Source organism: Oratosquilla oratoria, chromosome 16 (assembly GCF_046742065.1).
Source record: "Oratosquilla oratoria isolate Oo_2021 chromosome 16, ASM4674206v1, whole genome shotgun sequence".
Lineage (NCBI taxonomy): Eukaryota > Metazoa > Arthropoda > Malacostraca > Stomatopoda > Squillidae > Oratosquilla > Oratosquilla oratoria.
This window is the reverse complement of record NC_134792.1, coordinates 52,382,127-52,406,609: the sequence shown is the minus strand read 5'-3', so window position 1 is coordinate 52,406,609 and position 24,483 is coordinate 52,382,127. Positions and strand designations below refer to the sequence as shown.

The 24,483-nt window shown below is 38.1% G+C and overlaps 1 protein-coding gene across 9 annotated transcripts in view; it reads right to left on the bottom strand.

The window, feature by feature from the left end:
* Positions 1 to 24,483, bottom strand: part of LOC143034002 (serine/threonine-protein phosphatase 4 regulatory subunit 1-like) — a 476,593-nt gene that overhangs the window by 32,186 nt on the left and 419,924 nt on the right. For all 9 annotated transcript variants that reach the window (XM_076199815.1, XM_076199813.1, XM_076199814.1 and 6 more), the window contains 5 exons: positions 12,086 to 12,256; positions 3,653 to 3,807; positions 3,340 to 3,480; positions 679 to 1,702; positions 389 to 541 (listed from right to left, as the gene is read on the bottom strand). In XM_076199815.1, coding sequence (XP_076055930.1) covers positions 389 to 541; positions 679 to 1,702; positions 3,340 to 3,480; positions 3,653 to 3,807; positions 12,086 to 12,256 — 1,644 coding nt within the window. The remainder of the gene's footprint in view (positions 1 to 388; positions 542 to 678; positions 1,703 to 3,339; positions 3,481 to 3,652; positions 3,808 to 12,085; positions 12,257 to 24,483) is intronic.

Here is a 24,483-nt window from a genome sequence, read left to right as displayed (position 1 = left end):
TATAAAGCACAACTTCTCCACTTGAGCTCCTGGCAACAATTTTTCTTACTACTATGCACCTCTTTCAATCCTACGTCTTACATATGGTTGATAATATCCCCTGACACACAACTACACTTTATGATCTTTATATGTAAGCTGCTGCAAAACTGAGCCATATCTTAAAAGTGTCCCTTAGTAAACTGAAAATTTACAAGGTGGCAAAGCCTCTACCTTTCCTCATCCCCCACCGAGGATCTCTGTCTCTGGACTGGGCCCATTACCTCAAATAAATGGGTCCGACCAGTGGGTGCTAGCTTTTTTTAATGCAGCAGTACCTCTATCTGACCCACACTACCAATTATTTCAACTTTGTTTTAAACATTTTTAAATACGTAAATACAACTACCTTTCCTTCAAGTACACTGCTGATCATTGGTTGTTCTGGTTGTGTCACTGAGGTTACTTTTGATTCATCTGATTGTACTTCTTTGCTTTCTTTGTTAATATCAAGATTAAAAAAGTGACCATCAACATCTGCTAAAAGTTCATCTAAGACAGCCTGAAAAGATATTAAGTCAGTTATATATATATAGGAGAGAGAGAGAGAGAGAGAGAGAGAGAGAGGGAAAAAATACTCTTAAAATAATGTTTTAAGGTTTACAATAATAGTAATCAGACTTTATGAACTTAACCCACCTTAATTTCATGTTCATAACTGCTTTCTAAACACTTGGGTTTTTCTTCTTTGAGTTGAGGAATCGGCAGTGAAACTTCTGGTTTAACTGTGCAAGTTTTCTTTGTGGTGTCCTCCTTTGATGTTAATGTGACAGGAGGTTGAACTAGGTTGTTGGCCATGGTTAGATTCACCTGGGACTGGTATGTGGTATCACTGTCCTGCACTTTGGCTTTCACACAAACATTAGTAGTTGGTCCCATTATATCAATATCCAGCTCAATCTGTGGCAAAGGTAACCGCCAAAAATTGAATGTGTTAAAAGCAGGATTGTCAATATGAACATGCAAATGTCCCCCTGAACCAGACACTGTTAAGGAATTAGAAGAAGGTGAAGCTTGGAATGGTGTTTCTGATTTTGGTAAGGATGACTGTTGTTCTGTCAATGTTGCCTGATCTGGTATCATGCCAAAACTTTTCTGATGCTCACTACAATCTAGTTTGCTGCTGTCTGTGTTACTTGTAGTAGCTTCTATAGCCTCATTTGTCCTAATCTGTTTTTCAGATTGCTCTAAATCTTGATTATGTTGAGACATTTCTGTCGCGACAATTTCCTCTCCTGGTGTTTTACGACAGGCTTCAGCATGCAACTCTTCAGGACTTTTTTCTATCACTTCTTTTTCATTACAGGTTTCATATGATCTGTGAGGGTATACTTCCACCTCCATATCTTGCTCTTCAGTTGATGAAACACAGTTCTTCCTCAGTAAATCCTCTGTACCTGTTTGAGTACATTTCTCAGTACTCAACTCCTTATTGTCCACTTGTAATTTCTGTATTTTGGAGGGCATCACTGACAGCTCTTCATCAATTTCCATTATATTTAAATTTACTTTGCCTCCCTCCTCTTTCCCTCCCCCACCATCATCATCATCACCACCTCCATCTTCTCCTACTTTGACTTCATTTGAGCATCTGTCTTCCTTCATACCACCTGTATCTTCAACATCAGTCGTATCAGTAGTTACAACATTGTCAGCATTCAACCTGTGCAAAAAATATTACACATTAGTTATTATATTCTCAATGTAAAACTTGAATTATCACATTTTAACTATCTTTAAAACTTTTTTTTAATAGGGGGCAGGGTACTAAAAAGAGTATATCATGAAATGGGTATAACTGACAACTATGGGTTAATGAAAGTGTTTTATCTAAAGTACAATATGAAATATTTTTACAATTAGAAAGTTTACACCATCTGGTGGTATATACATTTTGAAATATAAACCAACTACAATATTATCATCATCAATTAGGAGCATACAATATCACCATAATAAATTGGGAGGGATACTGCTGACATTAATTCTCATGCAGCCAGCTTTTCCTATTCCAAATGGTGTAGTTCTCTGCAGGATTAGTTGGTTTTTCCAAGCAATTTCTGTTGGATCCTTCATCTCTCCACTGAGGGTTGTCTTTTATGGATATCACCTTGCAAGTGGGATCAACATTGGAGCAGTGTGCCACATATCCACATAACTGGAGATGACACACACAAATTATGCTGGTAACAGGCCAAGACCAAACCTAATGTCACTGGTTTGATACCTAGTCATTCCAACAAGGTTCCGCTGTATCTGGCCTGCAAAAGGCTGCACTGCTGGATCTCTTTGGACAATGGAGAAATAGATGTCCACATCACAGAGGGCTTATGCTCAGAAATTGTAGTGTCCACAAACAGACACAAATACCTCCACCCTTTCCACTGGGCCAGAAAGTCACTTTGTAAACTTGCACTCTCCCCCTCTCCTATATCCCAATATTCTCGCCTTCCACACCTCTCTTAATAATCTTCCTTTACTCATTTTTCCCATGTGTCCAAGCCATCCTATCTGCCATCTCCTCCTCACTTTCTTGTTTCTCACTCTATCCAACCTAGTAACCCCTACCATACTTTTCAGACATTTTACCTCAAACATTTAAACTTTTCCTCTCAACCCCTACAGCATACATCATATGCAGCAAATTAAAAAATATGCCAAAAATAGGCATTACATCGAGGGTCAAATCTGTGGTAATGACCAAGTAGCCTTATCCATTGACTATAAAAGACACCTAAATTTTCTTATCTATTGACAAAACTGGCAACACCGACAGTAATTTTTTGGGGGGTAATTTGGGGTATAAAATCATCCTTCAGGACATAATTTAGGCGACTCTGTTGTATGAAACGAAGTATGAGGTGAAGTTGTACTTCGACAGTTGGGCAGGTGCCAGTACGTATTCAGACATATAGAACTGACAATTTTTACATATTCATAACCTCTTACCAATAAAATTAAACTCTTCAATAAGAGTCAACTATTCACACACATACTGATAGCTGCCTGATGAGCCATCACAATAAGCACTTTATAAAATATAGTTACAGCTGTTATACCCATTCTCTTTCACCCAGAATGTTTATAACCACAGAAAATGCAATCAAGCCTGTCCATAAAATAATGGGGTCATTCAGCTACAATTGCAAAATAAATATAGTCAGGACACCGATACCAGCATCCTGTCGTGTTAATAGTTATAAAAACTCACTACTGCACATTCAGCCACCTGTGCACAACATAAGTAGCTGATACGTATATTGCTGAACCTTGTAAGTTGCAGTTTCATTTTATACTCACTGTTGCTGCTGGTGCAGACTATGTTGAGGTGTTCCTATCACCAGAATACCCTCCTCATTATAATGCAGACCTGTCACTGAGGGGTCTGCGAAGGTACTGATAAATGGACCCAAGTTTTGAAAGGCAGCTACACGCACCCACCTGGCCAATCCAATGAACATGGATTAGGTACAAAGCCATTGGTGTTGGAATCCAATTGAAAAGCTACTGAACATCCACACTAAAGATTGTATTAACACTTATATGAATATATCCATAAACTTCAAAGAATTCCAGAATGGTTTTCCTTAATTACAAGGTATACAAGACTTACCGACTTTGGTCTGTAAGCAGAGACACAAATACAGGTGAGAGCTTTTCTTTCCTGATTATTAGAGAGCAGGCACACGAAACAGACATGAATACTTCAGCACAAGCCTTCCGTACACCCCATACACCATCTTTACACAGGTGCACAAATTTGCATAGCTGTCATGGAAGATAAAATATAACATCACATACATTTATCTTATTTTTAAGAGCACAAGTGAAAAAAATGCATTAATGGATCTACTCTGTAATGGAAAGATAGTGTCACCCTGTACCCAATCAGTGTAAATGGTGAATAAAATAGGCAATGATAGGAACAAAAACAAGTCCCTTATCTTGATAATTTTCTCCTGTGATATTTCAAAGCAGAAAAGGCTCTATGACAGGGGCATGTGTGCCAAATGTGGCCATCTTAATAACTTTTCTCTGGCACACAAAACCCAGACTCACCTAAGAAAATAATGTAATAGATAAACTGCTAAGTTCAGTTTTGTATTTCAACTTGACATATACTTGTATTTTTTTTTTAAGCCACATTTTTGCTTGTCAAAATTGTACACGTTTGTATACCGTATTTTTCAGACCATAAGGCGCGGGCAAAATCCTTAAAATCGGGCGGTGCGCCTTATCGTGAGGTGCGCCTTGTGTGTGGCTTCAGTGCAAAAAAATACCTCGCACAGTGACGTACTATTTTCACACGTTTCGTAGCTACCCTGCCGATGGCGACAGTGCATAGGCCTAGCAAAAGTTACAACCAAGTTATAACCAAGATGCATGTATCTTCACAAGTAAATTGCGAAAACTTCGACAGTTTTCGAGTCCATGCCACCGCATTTATTCACGCTATCATGGCTATGACATGATAGCGTCCACAACACAGACAGCCATTTTGCATTGGTCTAGTCTCGCTCCACTCCGACTGTAGTCATTTGGGCATTTTTTAGTTTTGACCATGGGCGCAATATAGCAATAGAAAATTAATTATTGATTTTTTAAATTAAAATGTATCAACGTAATATGCAATTTTGTGGGCGGAAATGAAAATAAAAAATACCTTGCTACAAGCAAATATACTAATGAACGAAGTCGGTAGCATAGGATTGGGACGCCATCTTGTCGTCTGTCAATTGACGGCCTTGGTACTTCCGACAGTACCTAGCCAGGTACATTTTCTTGAAGGAATGTTATGGAGTGGAGATACATGCATTCCTTCAAGCTGCAAGAACTTTGTATATCCCGCAAGCTGAGAGAGTGGTTGAAAAGCCCGCCAACGTCTCTCACAACGACGACAATGAGGACAAGCCGGATGACATTTAATTTGCAGGTAATGATTTATTAAACACAGGTTAGGTTAGGTTTGACGAATTCATCATCCTTTCATTTGTTCGACGTCGGCATCTATCATAAACATGGCGTACCATTCATCCGACACGACTTTGATACTTACGAAATCTGTTTAGCACCTTTTTTTATTTTATTTCCGCTCACAAAATTGCATATTACGTTGATACATTATAATTTACAAAATTAGTAATTAATTTTCTATTGCTATATTGCGCCCATGGTTGAAACTAAAAATTTACCACCATTTGTAATAAATCTTGTGTTTTGTGAATAGAGAATTCCGGGAATAAAACTGCTAATGTTGGTTTTATTCCCTACAATTCCCGTAACATGTTTATGTTGTTTTTTCAGGGGTATTGGCAGGGCAGACTGTCCATGGAGGTGGTCTGATTTCACTGACCAAAATAAAAAATACATCATTTATTTTTGTAATTTTTAGCCTAAATCCCAACCGATTTTTCTCATTCAACAACGAAAATGTTCAGTTCTGAATGCACATATACATGATTATCCGATGACGAGACCAGGTGCGCCTTATGGTCAGGCGCGCCTTATGTAAAGACGGGGAATAGCAAATTACAGGTGAGCCTTATGGTCCGAAAAATACAGTATATGTCATGGAACATGAGCCTCTCCCAGTTACACCACAGACCATATACATGTTCATGTTATGTATTCATCATACCCCTAAAGACAATTCCTGGATGGAAATGAAAATCTCAAGACATAATAAAACCTTCAATTTGAGCCTGTTGTTTACACTCTTTCCTAATATCTATACATATGTTTATATGTATATACATGTACCTATATATCTATATATTATATACACACACACACACACATATATATATATATATATATATATATATATATACACCAAGGGCTCTTTCCCCTTACTAGAGATGTAGCCAGAGTCAAAAGGCATAATTCCACTCCCACCCATTTCACCCCCACTCACCACCCCTCCCTCCCTCTCATCTTGGCTACTCATGGATGACGAGTCATCCCTGTACCTCGCCCATTGCCCTGGGTTAGAAACAATGCAGCAAGACACAGCACATCCACAATGCCATTTCATTTAATCAGCAATGCCCCCCCATCCCCTCATGCAGAAATAGAAGACTAGGAGAAATCCCTTTCAGATGCACACAACCACTCCCTAACAGCCCCCTTCCTCCACCCATTTCCTTCCATTCATCACAGGCTTCTCCACTCTCCCCTACCTTCTTCCTTTTCCCTTCCTCAACAGACCCCCTCTTGCCCATTGCCCCTTCCACCCCAACCATCCATCTCATCCTCAGTCACCCCCTCATGTTCACTCCATATACAATTGTAGTGCATCCAGCTACTAAAGAACTAATGTCAGGAAACAGCTTCACAACATATCTGCTCCCCAATGTGACCAACCATATTCAGCTAATGGATCAAGGTGTCATGCAAAACATAAAACTGCACAATTGCATAGGATTTATGAGGGGAGTTATTTGTTCTGATGGTGTTATCACTGAAATTCAAATGAAGTATATCCTGAAGGGTGCTATTTTCACTTTATCAATAGCCTAGGATGATATTAAGGAGATGACCCTTTACAGGAGTTGGTCAAAGTTTTAGTCACTGGTTCTTGAGTTGGTACCAGATGAATTTATGGGTTTTGAGGAATCCAAGAAGTCAAGACAAGCAGTTGTGATGCTATTCATGAATTATTTGAACATGAGAATAAAGGAGACTGCAAGAGACCATGAGGCCTATACTGGGCAGTTCCATGTCCATTACCACCTGTCATTCCCATCCATAAAGTTGTCTAACCATTTCTTAAAACAACTGATAAGTTTCAGCGCTCACTACATGGTTACCAAGTCTGTTCTATTCGTTGACCACCCTATTAGTAAACCAATTCTTACCTATTTCCTTCTTAAATCTAAATTTGTCCAGTTTAAATCCATTACTGTGAGTCCTGCCCTGTTGTCTTAATATGATGACCTTTGATCCACTTAAACACCTCTATTAGATCACCCCACACTCTGCATCTTTTCAAAGTAAGTTAAGGTGCCTAAGCCTCTCTTTGTAAGGTAGATTTCTGAGCCCATGCATCATTTTGGTCATTCTCCTCTGTACTGATTCTAGTGAATTGATGTCCATTCTATAAGACACGAGACCAAAACTGTGCTGCATGATCAAGGATGGGTTTCACACTAGTTTGATAATTACCATTGCACTTCTATTTGTAACCATCCTAGCAATGAAACCTAATGCTGTGTTTGCTTTATTCCTGGTGTTAATGCACTGTTTCCTGGATTTAAGGTCAGGACTCACTAGAAGTCCCAATTCTCTCTTGCACTCAATTTTCTCTAAAACCATGTTATCTAAGCTATATCTATTTTCGGAGTTGTATAGCCGTACACTTAACATGCTGCATTTCGAAATATTAAAGTTTATTCCCCATTTCACCATGTGAACAATGTTAAGGTCATCCTGCAGAATCTCAGCAGCATCTCCTGACCTAATTTGGTGTCCTATTTTAGTGTTGTCTGCAGGCTTACTCACATCACTATTAACCCCATTGTCCAAGTTGTTTATGTATATAATAAACAATAAGGGACCCAAAACAGAGCCCTGGGACCCCACTAGAAACACTCCACCTGGATTTTACAACATTTATGATGACCCGCTGTTTTCTGTCACTGATCCAAGCTTTAATCCATTTTAACACTTTTCCTCCTTTGCCATGGGCTCTGATTTTATTTAGAAGTCTCTGGTGGGGCACCTTGTCAAATGCTTTGCTAAAGTCAAGGTATTTGAGAAGACTATAGTGTCAAATAAAGTGGAAGAGTGGATTGATGTGGATTATGACCTAGTAACAGTCTTACAAATGAGGACTAAGGCAGTAAGAAGGGTCAGAAAAATGTGGCTGATGAAAGTGACAGTGACGAAGGAGAAACAGAAGCACCACCTACATTCACACGTTGAGTTACCTGGATAACATGATCAAGTTTGCTGAACAACAAACCTTCATTTCAACAGAGACCTCAACAATTTAAAATTTTCTTGAGGCATGTATGACTTCCTTGAAGTAGTCCAGCATACCAAAGTTATTTGCCAAGGCAAGTGCCAGGGCCCAACAGGTAGGCAAACCTACACCTGGTCCTTCCAGCAAACCCACACCTGGTCCATCAGTGCTTCCTTCATTGGTGTTAAAGTTTTGGGGAGTTGAGGCAGAAGACCAACAACTCACCACCCTTGGAAACTAAACAAAACCAAAGTGTAAAATGAAGTTAGAGAATAAGTTAAAATCAAGTTTCAATTTAAGAATGAGCCTCTTAAGTACAAGTGTGAAACAAAGGGAAAAGGACTTTGTTGCATGAAGTGAATATTATTTTCAATTTTCAATAAAACAATACATGTCGTAAAAGAAAGTAAAATTGCATCTTAAATACAGTATACAGTGTATGGATCAGGTGTCAGGTGTGGGTGGATTTACAGTACAATCACTTCTTGGGCTAGTAAGTACAGTACCAATCTTTTTCTCTTTCTACTTATATTGTATATACCAAATATATTTTATTTACATTATTTATAGTATCTATGTTATATTTGTTATATGCACAAATATTACATATTGTACTCTACTGTTTAGTTACAAAGTTTTGATTGAGTTGGGGCCATCTTTGTAGTTGCTCTCTGGATTCTCTCAATTTTCTGTATATTCTTTTTAGTACTGGGTGACCATAGTGTTGCTGCATACTCCAAATTTGGCCTTATCAGTGTGACTAGTATTTTCTTTACCATTTCTTCATCCAAGTACAAGACACTTTTATTGATCTTAGCAAGTTATAGGTTTTGCTGACAATCTTATCTGTTTGTCAAGGGACATATCCTTTGTGATGATTACTCCCAGGTCTTTTTCAGATCCTACTTTCTTTACTTCCTTTGCACCAATTTTTACTTTTTCTCCAAATTCCATTATGCTGCATTTCTTAATGTAGAAATCCACTTCCCACATCTGACTCCATTCTCAAACCCTGTTCAGATCTCTCTGCAGTGAGTCAGAGTCCGTTTCAATAATCACTTTAACAATTTTGCATTATCTGCAAAGAAGCTCATGTAACATTCCACACCCTCATCCATGTCATTCACATAGCAAACATTATTGGAGCCAATAGTGATCCTTGTTGAGCTCCACTAATCACCTCTTCCCAAGTAGAACTCTTATCTCTGAGCACTAAAAAAAGATAATTACAGAAGAGATCTGAAAAAAGCTTCCCACACAGAGTGATAGATACTTGGAACAAATTGGACAAAGAAGCAGTGTGCAAACACTATTCAAGATTTAAAGTAAAAAACTTGATGCTGAGAGATACAAAGACGGGTCACCACGAGCATAGCTCCCTTCCCGTATAATACAACTAGGTAAATATACTCTCAATTTTCTTCTGTGCAAAAAGTTCTCCATCCATTTCAGTAGTTTATCTTGTATCCCTTCTATGGTTTCCAGTTTCCTTAGTAGTTTTGTGTGTGGGACTTCATCAAAAGCTTTTTGTAGATCTAGGAAAGCACAATCAGCCCATCCGTCCCTTTCCTGTATATCTCGCAGTCTTGAGTAAAAACAGATCAAATTTGTACATGATCTTCCCTATCTAAATCTGAATTGTCTTGGATTTATTATATTGCTCTCCTCCAGATGTTTCATCCATCTACTTTTTATAACTTTTTCACAATTTTGGCTACTGTGCTTATAAGGGAAACCAGTCTCTAATTTGTTGGGTCTTCCTTATTTCCTCCTTTATAAATTGGTACAATATCAGCATTTTTCCAGACTTCTGGTATTTCTCCCTCTTTGAGTGAGCAACTTATTACGTTATATATTTTGTCCATTAGTTCTTCTTTACATTCTTTTAGTATCCAGTTTACTATTCCATCCAGGCTGTGCGATTTCCTGACATCAAGGTTCATTATTTCTTTACGTGTTACTATTATCTCCCTCATGGGGGGATTTCACTTCTCTCCCTTACTCTTGTGTGTGCGTGTGTGTATTTACAGGAAAGGAGCAATGCTTGTTGGGTCCCATCTCCTTTTCTTGAATTTTCTAACATACCTAGACTCAACTTCATGTACAGTTCCAACTTAATCTATATCTTTGATTTCCAATTATCATATTTAGGTTTGAACTCATGTATTGTTTGACCTTGGGCTGCATCACTTTCCATGCTATTCCACATAGTCATTCATTTATAAAATGTATTTCTTCACATCTGTTCAACATGTGGTCTTTCTTTATAACTTCATGACCTCCTAAAGCCCTCCCATCTTTAATCAGATCTCTTCTATCAATGCAACCCTTTAGTAACCTGAACACTGTATTCATGTCATTTCTTTCTCTTCAATCTTTCAAAGTTGGAAGAACCAGTATTTTCAGTCTTTCCTCATGGTTTATCTGCCAGGCTGGGGACCAGTTTGGTTGCTGCCCTTTGTATTCTTCAATCTTGCATATTCCCAGCTTGGACGTATCAGGGTGTTGATGTATCATGAGTGTGTGTGTGAGGCCTTCTACAGTGTCTTCAAAGAGTCCTGGGCCTAACATGACAAGACAAAGTACCACACACTGAAATTTTGCATTAAAGCTTTGCTAGCAAAACATCAGCTGCAATGGCGGGTCACGTCATTTGCAGCTCAAACTATTTCATCCATCTACGTTTCTCTTCCAACCTACCACATTTCCATTTGATCTTTTATGAATATTTTTATACTCTTAAATACCCTATCTTCCTTTTTTCTGTATCTTTTTTAACTAAACTTGTTCCTCTTGTAATTTGAACCACCCTTTCAATCCTTTGATTTTCCTAGCATTTTCTTTCCCCTCACCTACTCATTGCCTCAAGCTGTCTACCAACTGAATTTCTCTTCCTTTAACTTATTATAATCATTCTTTAACTCCACAAATACTCTTTCATATGATCCTTTTAATGTTGTCATCCCACTCAATTTACTCTTCAAATCACCTTTACCTGTCTGGTCAATTACCTGTTTATTATGATTTTCATTTTGTTATCAGTCTTCACAATGCCCTCTACTTTTATACATCATTCATGGTTGCCATTCCATTTAAATTATCTAAATTACCTACCTCATTTACAAGTTTTCTGTAACCACTATCTTGTTCCTGTTCATTATCAATAATCAATTCACACTTTTCTTTACAATCTCTCCCTGTTTCCAAGAACCTTGAAAGTCATAACAACAATTATAAATGCAAGTCAGTGAACACTAACCATTTTGTAACAAATTGGTTAATGGTTCCACACTGCCACATCATAAGCATATGTTCAAGTACAATGAGAAATCTCCACTATTGATTCATATACCCCACAATCAATAGAGTGAGTGATACAGATGCATATAAATTCAAAGTTAATTTATAATCAATGTCAAAGCTGCATGTATGGTAAGCTAGACCACACAACACAACTTGTACAAATAGAGATGCTGATCAAGTATCCACTTCAGTCCATTTTTTTTTTAACACATTTTAATCCTTTCATGCTAAATTCACCTATAATCTGAATAAAATTTGGTATGTGGACCCCATAATTTGATATGGATACTTCTGACCTATGTTAACTATACCCGTTGCACTGAGAACTGGCCGTTAGGGCGGAGCACTGGGAGTTCCCCTGTGGTGCCACATCTAATCATTTTATAATTTTATTTTATTTTATAATTGTATTTTATAATTTTATAATATTGCCACATATGATTATATTATAATTTTTGTCACACACCACCACTGAGGTAAAAATCAAAGCAATGTTTTCTAAACAAAGGTTTCGTTTCTTCGAGTCTAGACATGGCATATGGAAGAGAGAGAGTGACGTTGCCGCTACATCTAATCTCTGGCCCCGCCCCCCTCACACTGCATTCAGAAAACATTGCATCCATACGCACGTTTTCGCCATGGATGCCCATGTGTGGCAACACCGGGAAATCTCCTAGCCCCGCCTTATCGGTCATTTCTCCTTGTGCTGACTGTAGTGGTCCTACATATGGTCCTTTTTTTACCGAGAGTATCAAGGCAGTACTGCTTTACTTCACTTACCAAGATATCTTCTGCTGGTTGGGTTCCCACAACACTGCAGAACTCTCCAAAGTTGGCAGCACACACCTTTCGCACCTGGAACTGTGAATCAGAACACAGTCGAGTGAAGCGTTCCAGAAACAAGCGCTCAGTCATCTCTCGGCCAATGAGGGGAGCCATCTTTGACATAAGCTGAAAAGAAAACAAAGAAAAAAGAAAAGAAAAAAGAAAAGAAAAATTAATTAATGGCAGTAGTTATCAATTTCAATGAAGAAAAAAGAAAGAAAAGAAAAGAAAATGAAAAAAAAAAAAAAAAAAAAAAAAATGAAGCATCTCTTGAAAATTCTAAAGAATTAAGCTGTACCTGCAAGGAAACTATATGTGTATAATTCATATAAGCATTATATAACAAAGTTACAGATCCGGAATAGTACTTAATATGATCCAGAAGCCTCCTAATGAAGGTGAGAGAAAAGAAGCCACAAGGTTGCAGGTCTGGGCTGAGACCTCGCTCATCAAAGCTGGCTGTGATATGACCCATTACTACATACCACATCCACTCTGACAAGCAACGACTCCACCACCAATCTTCCCCACATTACTACCAAACTCCATGTGATTCAAGTGTAGAGTAATGCATGTATCATGCTACCTTAAAACATGCATTTACATTATACCATTCATAAAATCAACAGTGACCGTCCCCCCCCCCCTCCACATATCACCAATTGGGGGTATATGCCAGGGAATTCACCATATTTTATTTTCACTACTTTTATATGGCTTATCATTCTCCAGCTTTAAAGGAAATTATCTGGTCCTGGTTGTTCCTTTACCACTGACTATCTGATGACAGAATTCAGGAGGAATGTTCCTGAAGTATCAGATCTTGCATATGATGGTAACACCCAGCTCGAATGACTGGCTACAAGAGGCAATAAATATTTTCAATGAAGAGGCACAGAAGTTTGATTTGAGTGCAATGTGTATGTTGTGTTTATGTAGGAAGTGGGGTAGTTCGGAGTGCTTGTTAGTTTGTTTATGTTGTTTGATTAGGGTGTGTTTTTGTTTTGTGTCTGGGTGTAAAGACAGACTTCCCCATGGACCTAGACAACACAACCTTCATAGAGAGCCAGATGAAGCACATAATCCATAACCTCAAGCATTCGTCTGCCTGTGGCCCTAACAACATACACATCCACCTAAAAAACCTTGGACCACTTGGTATACATGCACTCTGCAATACTGCAAACTACAGTTTTCACACAACACAATACATGACATCTGGAAGCATGGGAAAACTATCACAATTCCAGTTCAAGCATCACACTGCCCAATCACACTTCTCTGCACCCCCTCAAGTCATAGAATGCCTCATACTACAACTCACTCCACATATATCCCTTGCTGAATCACAAAATGGTTTTATACTACTACACTCTGCAAACACTCCTCTGATAAACCTCACATAAATAGTTTTTGATGGTATCAATTCAGATAAACCCCAACACTTCTCATAACACTTTGATGCCATCCTGTGACAATATCACAACAAAATACACAACAATGCTCCATGAACAAACTGAAAGATAACACACTGCTGCATGCCGACCTTCTGATATACATCCTTCTGAATCCTCTCTCTACCAAAAGGACGGAGTCCACCTGGCCAGAATACATTGCAGCCACCTTCCAGCCCTTCTAAACTACCAAAATATGCTGGATGATGACTGCATTATAGATAACTGTCCAGGATGCAACACTTCACCCATACTATACAACACAGTAAAGAAGACTACATTGTACACAATCACACAATCCAATAACATACACTCTATAAGGGATTTGTGGGAAAACTCCATTTCAGCCGTGGCAGTCCTCAGGGAGATGGGACTGCTTAGCCAGTCTAGGGAATGACAACTCCCCAACCTAAACATAATTAACTCTGGCAATAACCCTACAAGACCTCTATAATACAACCAACCTCACACATAACAATGTCTTTATCCTCCATACAAACACAAACCACTGAGAACACCATACATGATCTGATCACCTCCCAATTAAAATCACCATAGAATTGGAGAAAAAAATAATAATAATAATAATAATAAATACATAAATAAATAAATAACCCACAAATGAATGGACCTTTATAAACTATAAAAAAAGGAAACTGGCAAAAGTATTCAAAAGATACTGAAAAAGAACTTGACAGTTTATAATTGAAAAAAATCCCAATCCTGGATAAGGCTGTAAACAAAATAGTAACTAAAATCCAGCAGGTAAAAACATACCCAAATACTACAGAAAAATTTTAACCCCAACTTCACACGAGATATATATATACCAAGGGCTCTTCCCCCTTACCAGATAGGTAGCTAAAGCCAAAAGGCATAATCCCACCCCCATCCACCTACCCTCCCTCCCTCTCATCTTGGCTCCTCATGGATGACAGGTCATCCCTACATCTCCATAGAAATTTCCCATTTGGGGTGTAAAAGATGACTAAAATGGCATGGAAGATAGGACTAGGCATCCTCTTCTCTGTACAGCATAAAAGGTAAATTCCTAAAGGACGTCACACAAGATGGTATATATATATTTGTATATATATATGTGTATATGTGTATATATATATATATATTATATATATATATATATATATAATATATATAAAAAGGGCTATTTATCTGTGGTGGTACCCTCCCATGCTACAAGAATACATTAAACCCTTTGAGTATAATGGATATACTATACATATTAGTTATTGTCTAGCAGAAAGTAAAGAAGAGATCCCCAGTGTATTCTTAACAGTAAATGAGGAACATCATGAATATGCATTTTTATTGCCTTTGGCTCCCTAGTACATCTTAATTTCTTGTTGATTTTTTACTGTAATATCCTTGACATGTGGGCCGAATGTCATATGAGTATCAAATGCTGGACCCAGAATTTTTCAAATCCTTTTCAATGTTTGGGTTTGGATATTTAATTTTACTAAACAGCGTGTTTTTGTTTTTGTTTTTTGTTTTTTTTTTTTATTGTGGATGTCTGGCATAAGTAGTGTTACTATTGACTTCTGGGGTAAAGCTTCTATTCTGTTCTCTTTAAGGACAATGTTTCAACATTTACCAACTTTACCAAAATTATCTGTATTATGCCATAAATTTTGCTGTATTTTGTTTACATCTCCATTATAATACTTAAACTTTGCCTTTATCTAACATCTTATTGTGACACAAACTTATCCTACAGTACCATAGTTCAGAAAGCATCACTTATCCTATAAAATGTCACTAAATTCATACACTAGGATAAATATGAATTAACACGGGGTTAGCAAAAGACAGCAAATATAAAAATAGCCTAAAAACATGCTGTATTTAACCCTCATCAATTAAAAAATCTTTCCCGACATTGTATTCAAAATCCTGTAAGCTTAACCCCTTCCATACGATGATGCCTAGGTAGGTGTCATGAGACGCGAATGGGTACACAAAGATGGATGCCAGCGTCAACATCTTGATTATATTTTGTAGTTGTACCTGAGTGACCCTTATATTATGTGGACTGGCTTGATCATATTTTCTGTGGTTATTAATATTCAGAGTGAAAGAAAACAAGTACTGTATTTTACGGCTTGGAAGACGCACCCTAATATTTGAAAGAAATTTCTTAGAAAAAAAAAAAAAAAGTCATTCTCATACAAGAACACATTCACCATATACCCAACCACTGAACACAAAAACATAAGAAGCAAGGACGACACATATTGTTTACATTACGAAATCACTTGTCTGATTTTGTTTGTATGGGGATGATACTGGTTGGTGATTAGTAAATATACTATACATTTTTCATTGTCCAAGGGTGGTTTTATTTTCATAAAAATAAGATAAAAATTTAAAAAATATGGATGTAGATATATAAAACTCCACTGCCGAATCATTTTTTCGGTAGGCAGTGGTCCAAAGTGTCTTTCTGCTGCTCTTTTACAGTGTTCTTTGGCATATCGTACAACTTGTAGCTTGTATGCGATAGTATAACTAAACCGTTTTGATGAACTAGCCATGGGTGATAATTTCCAGGACAAAAAATCTTATGACACATGTGATAGCCTGGTGGTAACTGATAAAGGCACCTGGCATTTGTGTGCGTTCGTGTGTATGTGTGTAAGTTGCTATGAGACGAGGGAACGGCCCGTTTTCTCCACACGCCGAGTAGGCTCCAGGAAGGATTATGGTATTGGAAATACTTGTAACAGCTAAGTATTGAGTTTACATAATATAAAAGGTTGAATTAAATAGTACTTAAGCTAACATCATAGTGTAATGACTCAACATACAAATCCAGGTTGCTATCGGTCAAGTGTCCAAGCTTACATGAGCCTGGGTGTTGCCTTGCAATACAACATTCGTCTTGGAAGACGCATTAGTATTTTTCAGGGTATTTTTTAGGAAAAAAAGTGTCTTGTAAGCCATAAAATACGGTAATACAGCTGTAACTTTATATTTCATAATACGAGTATTGTGATGCATCACTGAATCATCGTACATCAGGCAGCTAATGCTGTCCATGATAATTTGACTTATACTGAAGAGGTCAACTGACCACAGGATGATTATCATTGGAATAACCTAGAAATTATCCTTAAAATATGAATTACAAACCTACAACTCACACCTGAGCCCAATTAACCACTGATGAACTTACTCCAGCAGCCAGAGCATATATGCGATGTCCTGGAATCCATGGGGTCAAGATATAAAGATACAGCAGAATCCTCGCTCATCAAAGCTGGCTGTGATATGATGGAAGAATATATGTAAACATACCACAGCCACTTTGTGAGGCAGGACACATGCCTCTCATTGGTAGACTGTCTTACTAGATGGGTTGACTGACAAAATATTAGTTTGCCAATCCACAAATATGTTCCTTTGCTGCAGATACCTGTATTGTACATTTCTAATTTTCTACACCTGAATTCATGTCAACTACTTTCATGTAAATATAGTGAGGTTACAATAAACAAACAGTTCACAACCTGAAATCTTAAAAATACACCACAAGCAGACTAGGTCTACTGTATATGGTTAGGATTATCTCTAAACAAATTGATCACCACATTCTACTTATTTTGTGTCACATCAACTACAGGAGGTGAAGAAATGAATTATTTCATATACAGTAATCCCTTCAATATCTATCAAATTGATGCCAAAAGGAGTGTATGGTTAATGGTTTGTTCAAATATGTACACTGGGGCCCAGCAGGTAGATTACCATCCTTCATAACACAATAAAGCATGACCTTACCAGAAGTAATTTTGAGCAACTTCCAAAGCCATTTTTAATGCTACACATTTGAAATGTTAAATGTAAAAAGTAATAATAAATAAAAACAAAGAAGGTGGACCAACTGGATTGGAATTCTGGAAAAAATTCACTATTTGAACTACAGTACAAAAATTATATATATATATATATTAGTTTAGGATATTTTAGTTTAGGTCTTATCAGTGTAACCACTATTTTTTTTAACCATCTCATCTATGTAGTCAAAGGCCACTTTCATTGATCTTAACAAGTTAAAAGTCTCTCCAAATAATTTATTGACATGTTTATCAGGTGTCAAGTCACTTGAGATGATTACTCCCAGGTCCCTTTCTGAATCGACTTTTTTGACTTCTTTGTTTCCAATTCTATATTGACCCGATACTCTATTTTTGCTTTTTCCAAATTCCATTATGCTACATTTCTTAATGTTGAAGTTCATCTCACATCTCTGACTCCATTCCCATATTTTGTGTGTGTGTGTGGGAGAGAGAAGGGAGAGTGCATCAGTTCTTGCCACAATGTGAGTAGGGGTGTACACGTGGTCCACAAGGCTGTGTTGACATTTACTACACACATTTTCTTTGCTTCCACTTAGTTTCCTACAGCCTACAAACACAAGTGTTCAAACTGCCTACAGCATTGAAACAGAAGTTGGATGCAGCAGAAAAGGGGAGAAAAGTTTATATAAGTGAGAAAGGAAGTGTGAAGAGAGAGCTAGTGCTGTTACTCCCAATCCATTAGCTGTTGCTACTACACACCAGTGATACCACCCATAGCTACACAAGACTTTTGGGAGTCAAGTACGACAAAGAAGCAAGGATTGAGAAAAAAAAAAAAAAAAAAAAAAAATAGAGGCACCAGAGGTCACACATTCATTTCATGGAGGTAAAGTAACAACACTGAAGCTGACACCTCTCCCCTCCCACAACACTATGAAGACCAGAATCAATATTGAAATGGATTTAGCTCTCAAGATCAAGGCAGTGTATGCCAGACTGACAAAAAGAAACCTCCTCGGATGATGCTTGCAGGGCATGACCCAGAACCCTAATGAGTCTATTCACTCATAATTTTGGAAGCTGTATCCAAAAGTCAAGACCCTGGGCAAGGCTATTTTGGATTTTGCTGTTGACAAGGCTGTACTCAATGCAAATATTGGGTATAAAGCACGGTATCTGGGTCAAGAACTTTGTACTGCAAATGCCATAGTACTTCACTACCTAGAGATGGATGAAAATGAGAACATGTCCATCAAACCCAGGAAGAAGAGGTTACAGCTGAAGGATCCTGAGCCCCAGTAACAGGAGACTTCTAGGATGCAAGTGATTTTGGCTAGGAGCAGCACCTGGACAAGGTAGAAACCTGCTCCTGGTAAAACAAAATCCTCACCAGTGTCAGATACAGCTTCCAGATAGCCACTGGGGTGGAGACTCTGTGCCAGTAGAGGGCTACTAATCCCTACCTTGATTTACTTTAATAATGAATTATTAAACAATTTATCTGCTTATTTCACCAATCATGCCCATTACAGTGATGTCCCTATTTTGTTCAATATCTCATCCCACCTAATTCCTATAATACTCATTGCCAACAAAATTTTAAGCTATCCCTAGTTGCCCTCAAAAATCCCCCTTTTCCTCTTAAGGTCATTGTCCACCCTCAGGTAGACAATTGCTCACCCTTCTTATTTTTTTTCTTTTGTTCCTCAGTTGTGAGCTAATGTTCTTTACCCTGCCATCAAATTATGGTGTATTTAGTTTCCTGTATTAGTGCTATGTGCATGTTGTGTTTGTGCAAGAAATGGAGTAGCTCCATGTATTTCCTCATTTGTTTGTATTACCACTGATAATTATTTGTATATTTTGAGAGCATTTATGCATTGGCATATTTTTGGGTACAAGTGGTGGCTACAGTTCCTACTCTTTTTACATTGTGTTATCAAGCATGGTGGACTTGTGATGGACCCACATTGTAGCATATGTTACATGTGATGTATGCAAGCGATTTAAAGCTTTTGTGCATGTGGGACATGTATTGGCCCGAGTTAGTTTCTGTGGTCAGGTGAGGGAGGGCAGATACCAGAATACCGACTTTCTTACGTGATAAAATCTGACATAAAAGAGGAAAGCATATTGGTAAAGAATAAAGAATATATTTAAGTTTCCAATGTGGAGCAGATACAGTCTTGATCCACAGTTTCTACCGCACCCAAGCCACCTAGGTGAGGAACATATGCTCTTCTGGTCAATGGTTGCAAGATCAATTATGCCAAAAGCAGTTTGTTAATACTGCAAACTGGGAACATGATACTTAAATATACTTGACAGTTATACAGATTAATTCATAAAGTTGAATTATCATGACTGTATGTAAGAATATTCCTGCTTTAGAATATTGTGATATCAGTAAGGTTCGTTATAACAGATACTCATAACACATAATTTACAAGGTCGTGGAGATTGTAACTAGTTTAAAACCTCAAATTTTACAATGTGGCTATAATGTTCATTACAACCTATATTCAAACGCCTGTCTCAGACATTGTAACCATATATATACAACAGAGTCCCTTAAGGTGCAATACTTATACCATTATTGTTCAATCACTTCATGAGTGATTTCCCAACCCAAAACCAGAACTGAACACCAATGCTATCTCATAGGCAGACGTCCTAACAATAAAAACCCAGCACAGTATATACAAAATACCAACAAAGATGAAAAAACTAGTAGGTGTGCCCATGACTAGAATCTGCACCAGTGGTACATTTTCCAAAAAATATGTATGCAAGATCAAGAAAATGCAAAGAGCAGCAACCAAACTAGTTCCAAGCCTGGCAGATAACACATACATAGAGAGACTAAGAGAACTGAATCTGCCAACAGTGAAAGAATCAAGAAAAAGAGGTGATATGATTACATTGTTAAATCGGTAAAGGGGGCAGATTGCACTGGCAGAAGAGTTTTTGATTAGGGGTGGGAGGGGTTTAAGAGGTCATGAGAACAAATTGAATAAGACTAATTGGTAAAAGAATGTAGAGAAATACATTTTTTCCATACAGATGCAAAATACTTGAAATAGCTTAGGTGATGAACACAATACAAAATTCAAATCTAAGATGTTTGGAAAATAAGATTATAGACTAAGTTGGACCCATACAACATGAATTTGAAACCATGATAAATTTGAGAGTAAGACAGGATCCTATTAGCATTATTCCTTTCCTGTATACTACAATTATATAAATAAAAAGAGGACACAGAATACCTCATCTTTTCTGCTTCATCCTGGCCATAACTAAACAAAAAATATTTTCTCCATGGATGACTATTGGGCCATGGCTGCTATTGGCTATGAGCCCTGGGTCTCCAGCAAAAGGATCTTGGGAGACCAAGAGAAACAGATAGAAAAAAATAGAGAGATAAACACAACCACATTCCTCAACTGTTGTGACCCTATACTGGCCAATGAAAAAAGTTGTGATCATATAAATCCTTTGCCAAACATATTACATTATATTCCACACAAACACTTGCCATGTGTACAGTTTAATGTAATCCAGTTCAAAACTTAAGACTTCAATATGAGCCAAAATGTCTTTTGTCAGCATGTATCCTTAAAAATTATTGTAAAATGCAGAAAATACACCAACAAAAACCAGATAAGTGCTAGATTAATTATCTAGAGCTGTGAGATTAACCACTTTGGTACAATGACATCTACATAGGCATCATGAGGTGCAAGTGGGTACAAGAGGTTGCTGGCATCAGCATCTTGATTATATATTTTTTTGTAGTTGTAGCTGAGTGACCCCTGGATTCTGTGAACTGGTTTGATCACATTTCCTGTGTTTATTATTACTCACAGTAAAAGAGAATGAGTAATACAGCAGCAGTGACTTTATATTTTATAATCCAAGTAGTATGATGCAAATTACAAACAGCAGCTGATGCTGTGCATGATAATTTGAGTTGTACTGAAATGGTTAACTGAACAAACTGGAATCTTGGTCAGCTTATATAACATTTCTGCCTTGAGGGTCTACAGCTCTGTTAAATATAACATAAGAACATAAGAATGAAGGAGACTGCAAGCGACCATAAGGCCTACACTAGGCAGCTCCATATCCATCACCACCTGTCATCCCCATCCATAAAGTTGTCTAATCATTTCTTAAAACAACTCATAGTTTCAGCGCTTACTACATGGTTACTAAGTTTATTCCATTCGTCGACCACCCTATTAGTAAACCAATTCTTGCCTATTTTCTTTTTAAATCTAAATTTGTCCAGTTTATAACCATTACTGCGAGTCCTGCCCTGTTGTTTTAATATGATGACCTTGTTTGCATTACCCTTGTTAAAGCCTTTGATCCACTTGAACACCTCTATTAGATCACCCCACACTCTGCATCTTTCCAGAGAGTGTTGTTGTTGTTGTTGTCGTTCCCTAGACTGTCTGTCCGAGCAGTCCCGTCTCCCCAAGGAAGGCCACAGCCAAAACTGGGTTTTCCCACAAATCCTTTATAGAGTGTATGTTGTGTTGTTTGCGCGCATGATTGTGTATAATGCAGTCTTCCATTATGTGTTGTATGGTATGGGGTGAAGTGTTACATCCTGGGCAGCTGTTCACAATGCGGTCATCCAGCCTCTTCTGGTAGCTTAGAAGTGCTGGGTGGTGGCCGCACTGCAGTCTGGCCAGGTGGACTCTGTCCTTTCGTGGGAGAGAGGATTCAGAAGGGTGGATATCAGGGGGTCTGGCATGCAGCAGTGTGTTAATGGAGCGGTGAGTGATATGATTATGAATATGTTTCCGGAGGCTGGTATTTGGTGGTTGTGGAGGAAGAGAAGAGAGTATCTAAGTGTGATACAGGTCTTTGGGTGTTGTTTTAATCTTTCTTGGTGTGTGTGGGTGTTCTGCTATGTAGTGTAACAGGTGTGATGTGTTTGTGGTGGCTGCAGCAAGTGTTTGTGTGCCTCTCATGTTGAGGTGGTCCTTGACTTTGAGGACTTTTGTTTCATGGTGTAAATGGTCTGTAGGTGTTGTATTTGTGCAGCCTGTAATTGTTTTTAGGGCTTTGTTTTGTATGATTTGAAGGGTGTTGTGGTCGTCACTAAGATTAGGAGCCTATGCAGGACTCGCATAATTCATCACTGAGCGTATGCAATGTTTGTATATTGTTGTAATAGTTTCTTTTTGTCCAAATGTTATTCCAGTGATTGACTTAAGTGCGTTAAGTCTAGGTGTGCATTTGTTTTTTATGTTTGTGATATGTTGTTTGAAAGACATGGATGTATCGTATGTTACACCAAGAATTTTCAGTGTGTTTGTGTGTGGTATTAGAGTGTTGTTGATGTAGAGATGAGGTATGTATTTGTGTTCTTTTGTCCAGTTGGTGAGAAGTGTTGCTGTAGATTTGGTTGGAGCTATTTTGAGTCTGTTTGTGATGAACCATGTGTTGAGTGTATCAAGGTATGGCTGGATTATTTCTGCAGCTTTGTCTGTGTTACAATGTGTGCATGTGATTGTTATGTCGTCTGTGTAGGAAGAGATTTGTATTTCTGAGGTGTCTGGTGTGGGTAAGTCATGCATGTATAGATCCTGGAGCCACAGCGTCTACATTGTGGGACCACCCCCCAACCCCAAGGAATTGGGGGGGCCAAACGGCGGCAATCAGCCCTGGCCACCGGCTCTACGCAGGTGGCACCGATCCCCAAGAGGAGCTATGACTGCCTTGGGGAGTACCACAATCCAGAGAGTGTAAGTTAAGATGCCTAAGCCTCTCTTCGTAAGGCAAATTTCTGAGTCCATATATCTCCCGTCTCAGAAACTGTTGTTATTAACAAAAACACACTACAACCATGTCCACCACCATACTAAAGGGTAATACACAATTGGAACGGGATTCCTTTTTAAAATCTATTCTTCACAGTCTTCAAGATGTGCCTGGTCAGATGATCAAGCCAGATTTCGTCGGAACTCGTCAAGTAGGCTGTGATATGTCCTTAATAAACTTCACACCACAGCAAACTCGACGGGTCCGCCGCCCAGCATTCCTCTCCATCTTTTGATGAATATACAATCCCAATGGTAAATTGTAGAACTTGTTCTTCTGCAGTAATTCCAAATTGCATTGTGAATCATGTGCATAGCAAAACTTTGTGATTCTGTTGCCATTTCCAACACCAACATTATCATCGGGTGCCTCTTACTTCACAAAATTAACATCCACTTTTGAATCTATGTTCCAGCTTTACTGTATAAATATAGTGACATGCAAAAGTCCAGTGAACTCTTTACAGGCTACCTAACTCAGGAGTCACTTGAAGTAATAGGACCTGCATTGAAACACAAGATACTGAAGAAAGTCTGTTCACACCTGAAGCTACATGTATAAAGGTCGTCGTAGTCATTTTATGGTGAGAAGAAGAAGCTCATCAAAGGTGGCTGTGATACGATGTCTATTTCCCCGCGTCACACCCACTTTGACGGCACCTTCTCCACCCTGACCAATTAGTACACTAACACCAAAACTAATTCCTATTCCCACTGTGATACTGTCAAGTAAAACATGTGACTCCTGTCTCAGATTTGTCAAAGTATAAACTCTTTCTATTTGCATATATAGGAGACTGAAAAATGTATACAGGTTGTTTGCCACCTAGCTTTTGCAAATTGGAGTACTGTATACAGGAAATAAGAAATGATCATGAGGTGCTGTGTCTTCTCTCAAAATATCATTCAGGGTTATAGCTGGGGCTTCATCACTAAGTTACTGCATCTGCATGATTTTTTTTCTTCATATCATTTGCAAACTTTTTTTTTTTCTATCTTCACAAACTCCTCCCATCCCTATTAGTTATATATACATACAGTACTTGTCAAAAATATGCAGCCACACATTTATGCTGAAAATAGGAAGGCATTTTCTGAGGTGGAATTATGTATATAGAATGTATCTGGCAACCCCCTGCTTTCATGCTGGGCCAATGTGGAACATGAGGGAGAACCCAGCCAGTTGCTCCCACACTGCTGTGGGAAAAGCATTTACAGGTAACCCCTCTCTTTGGGACCTT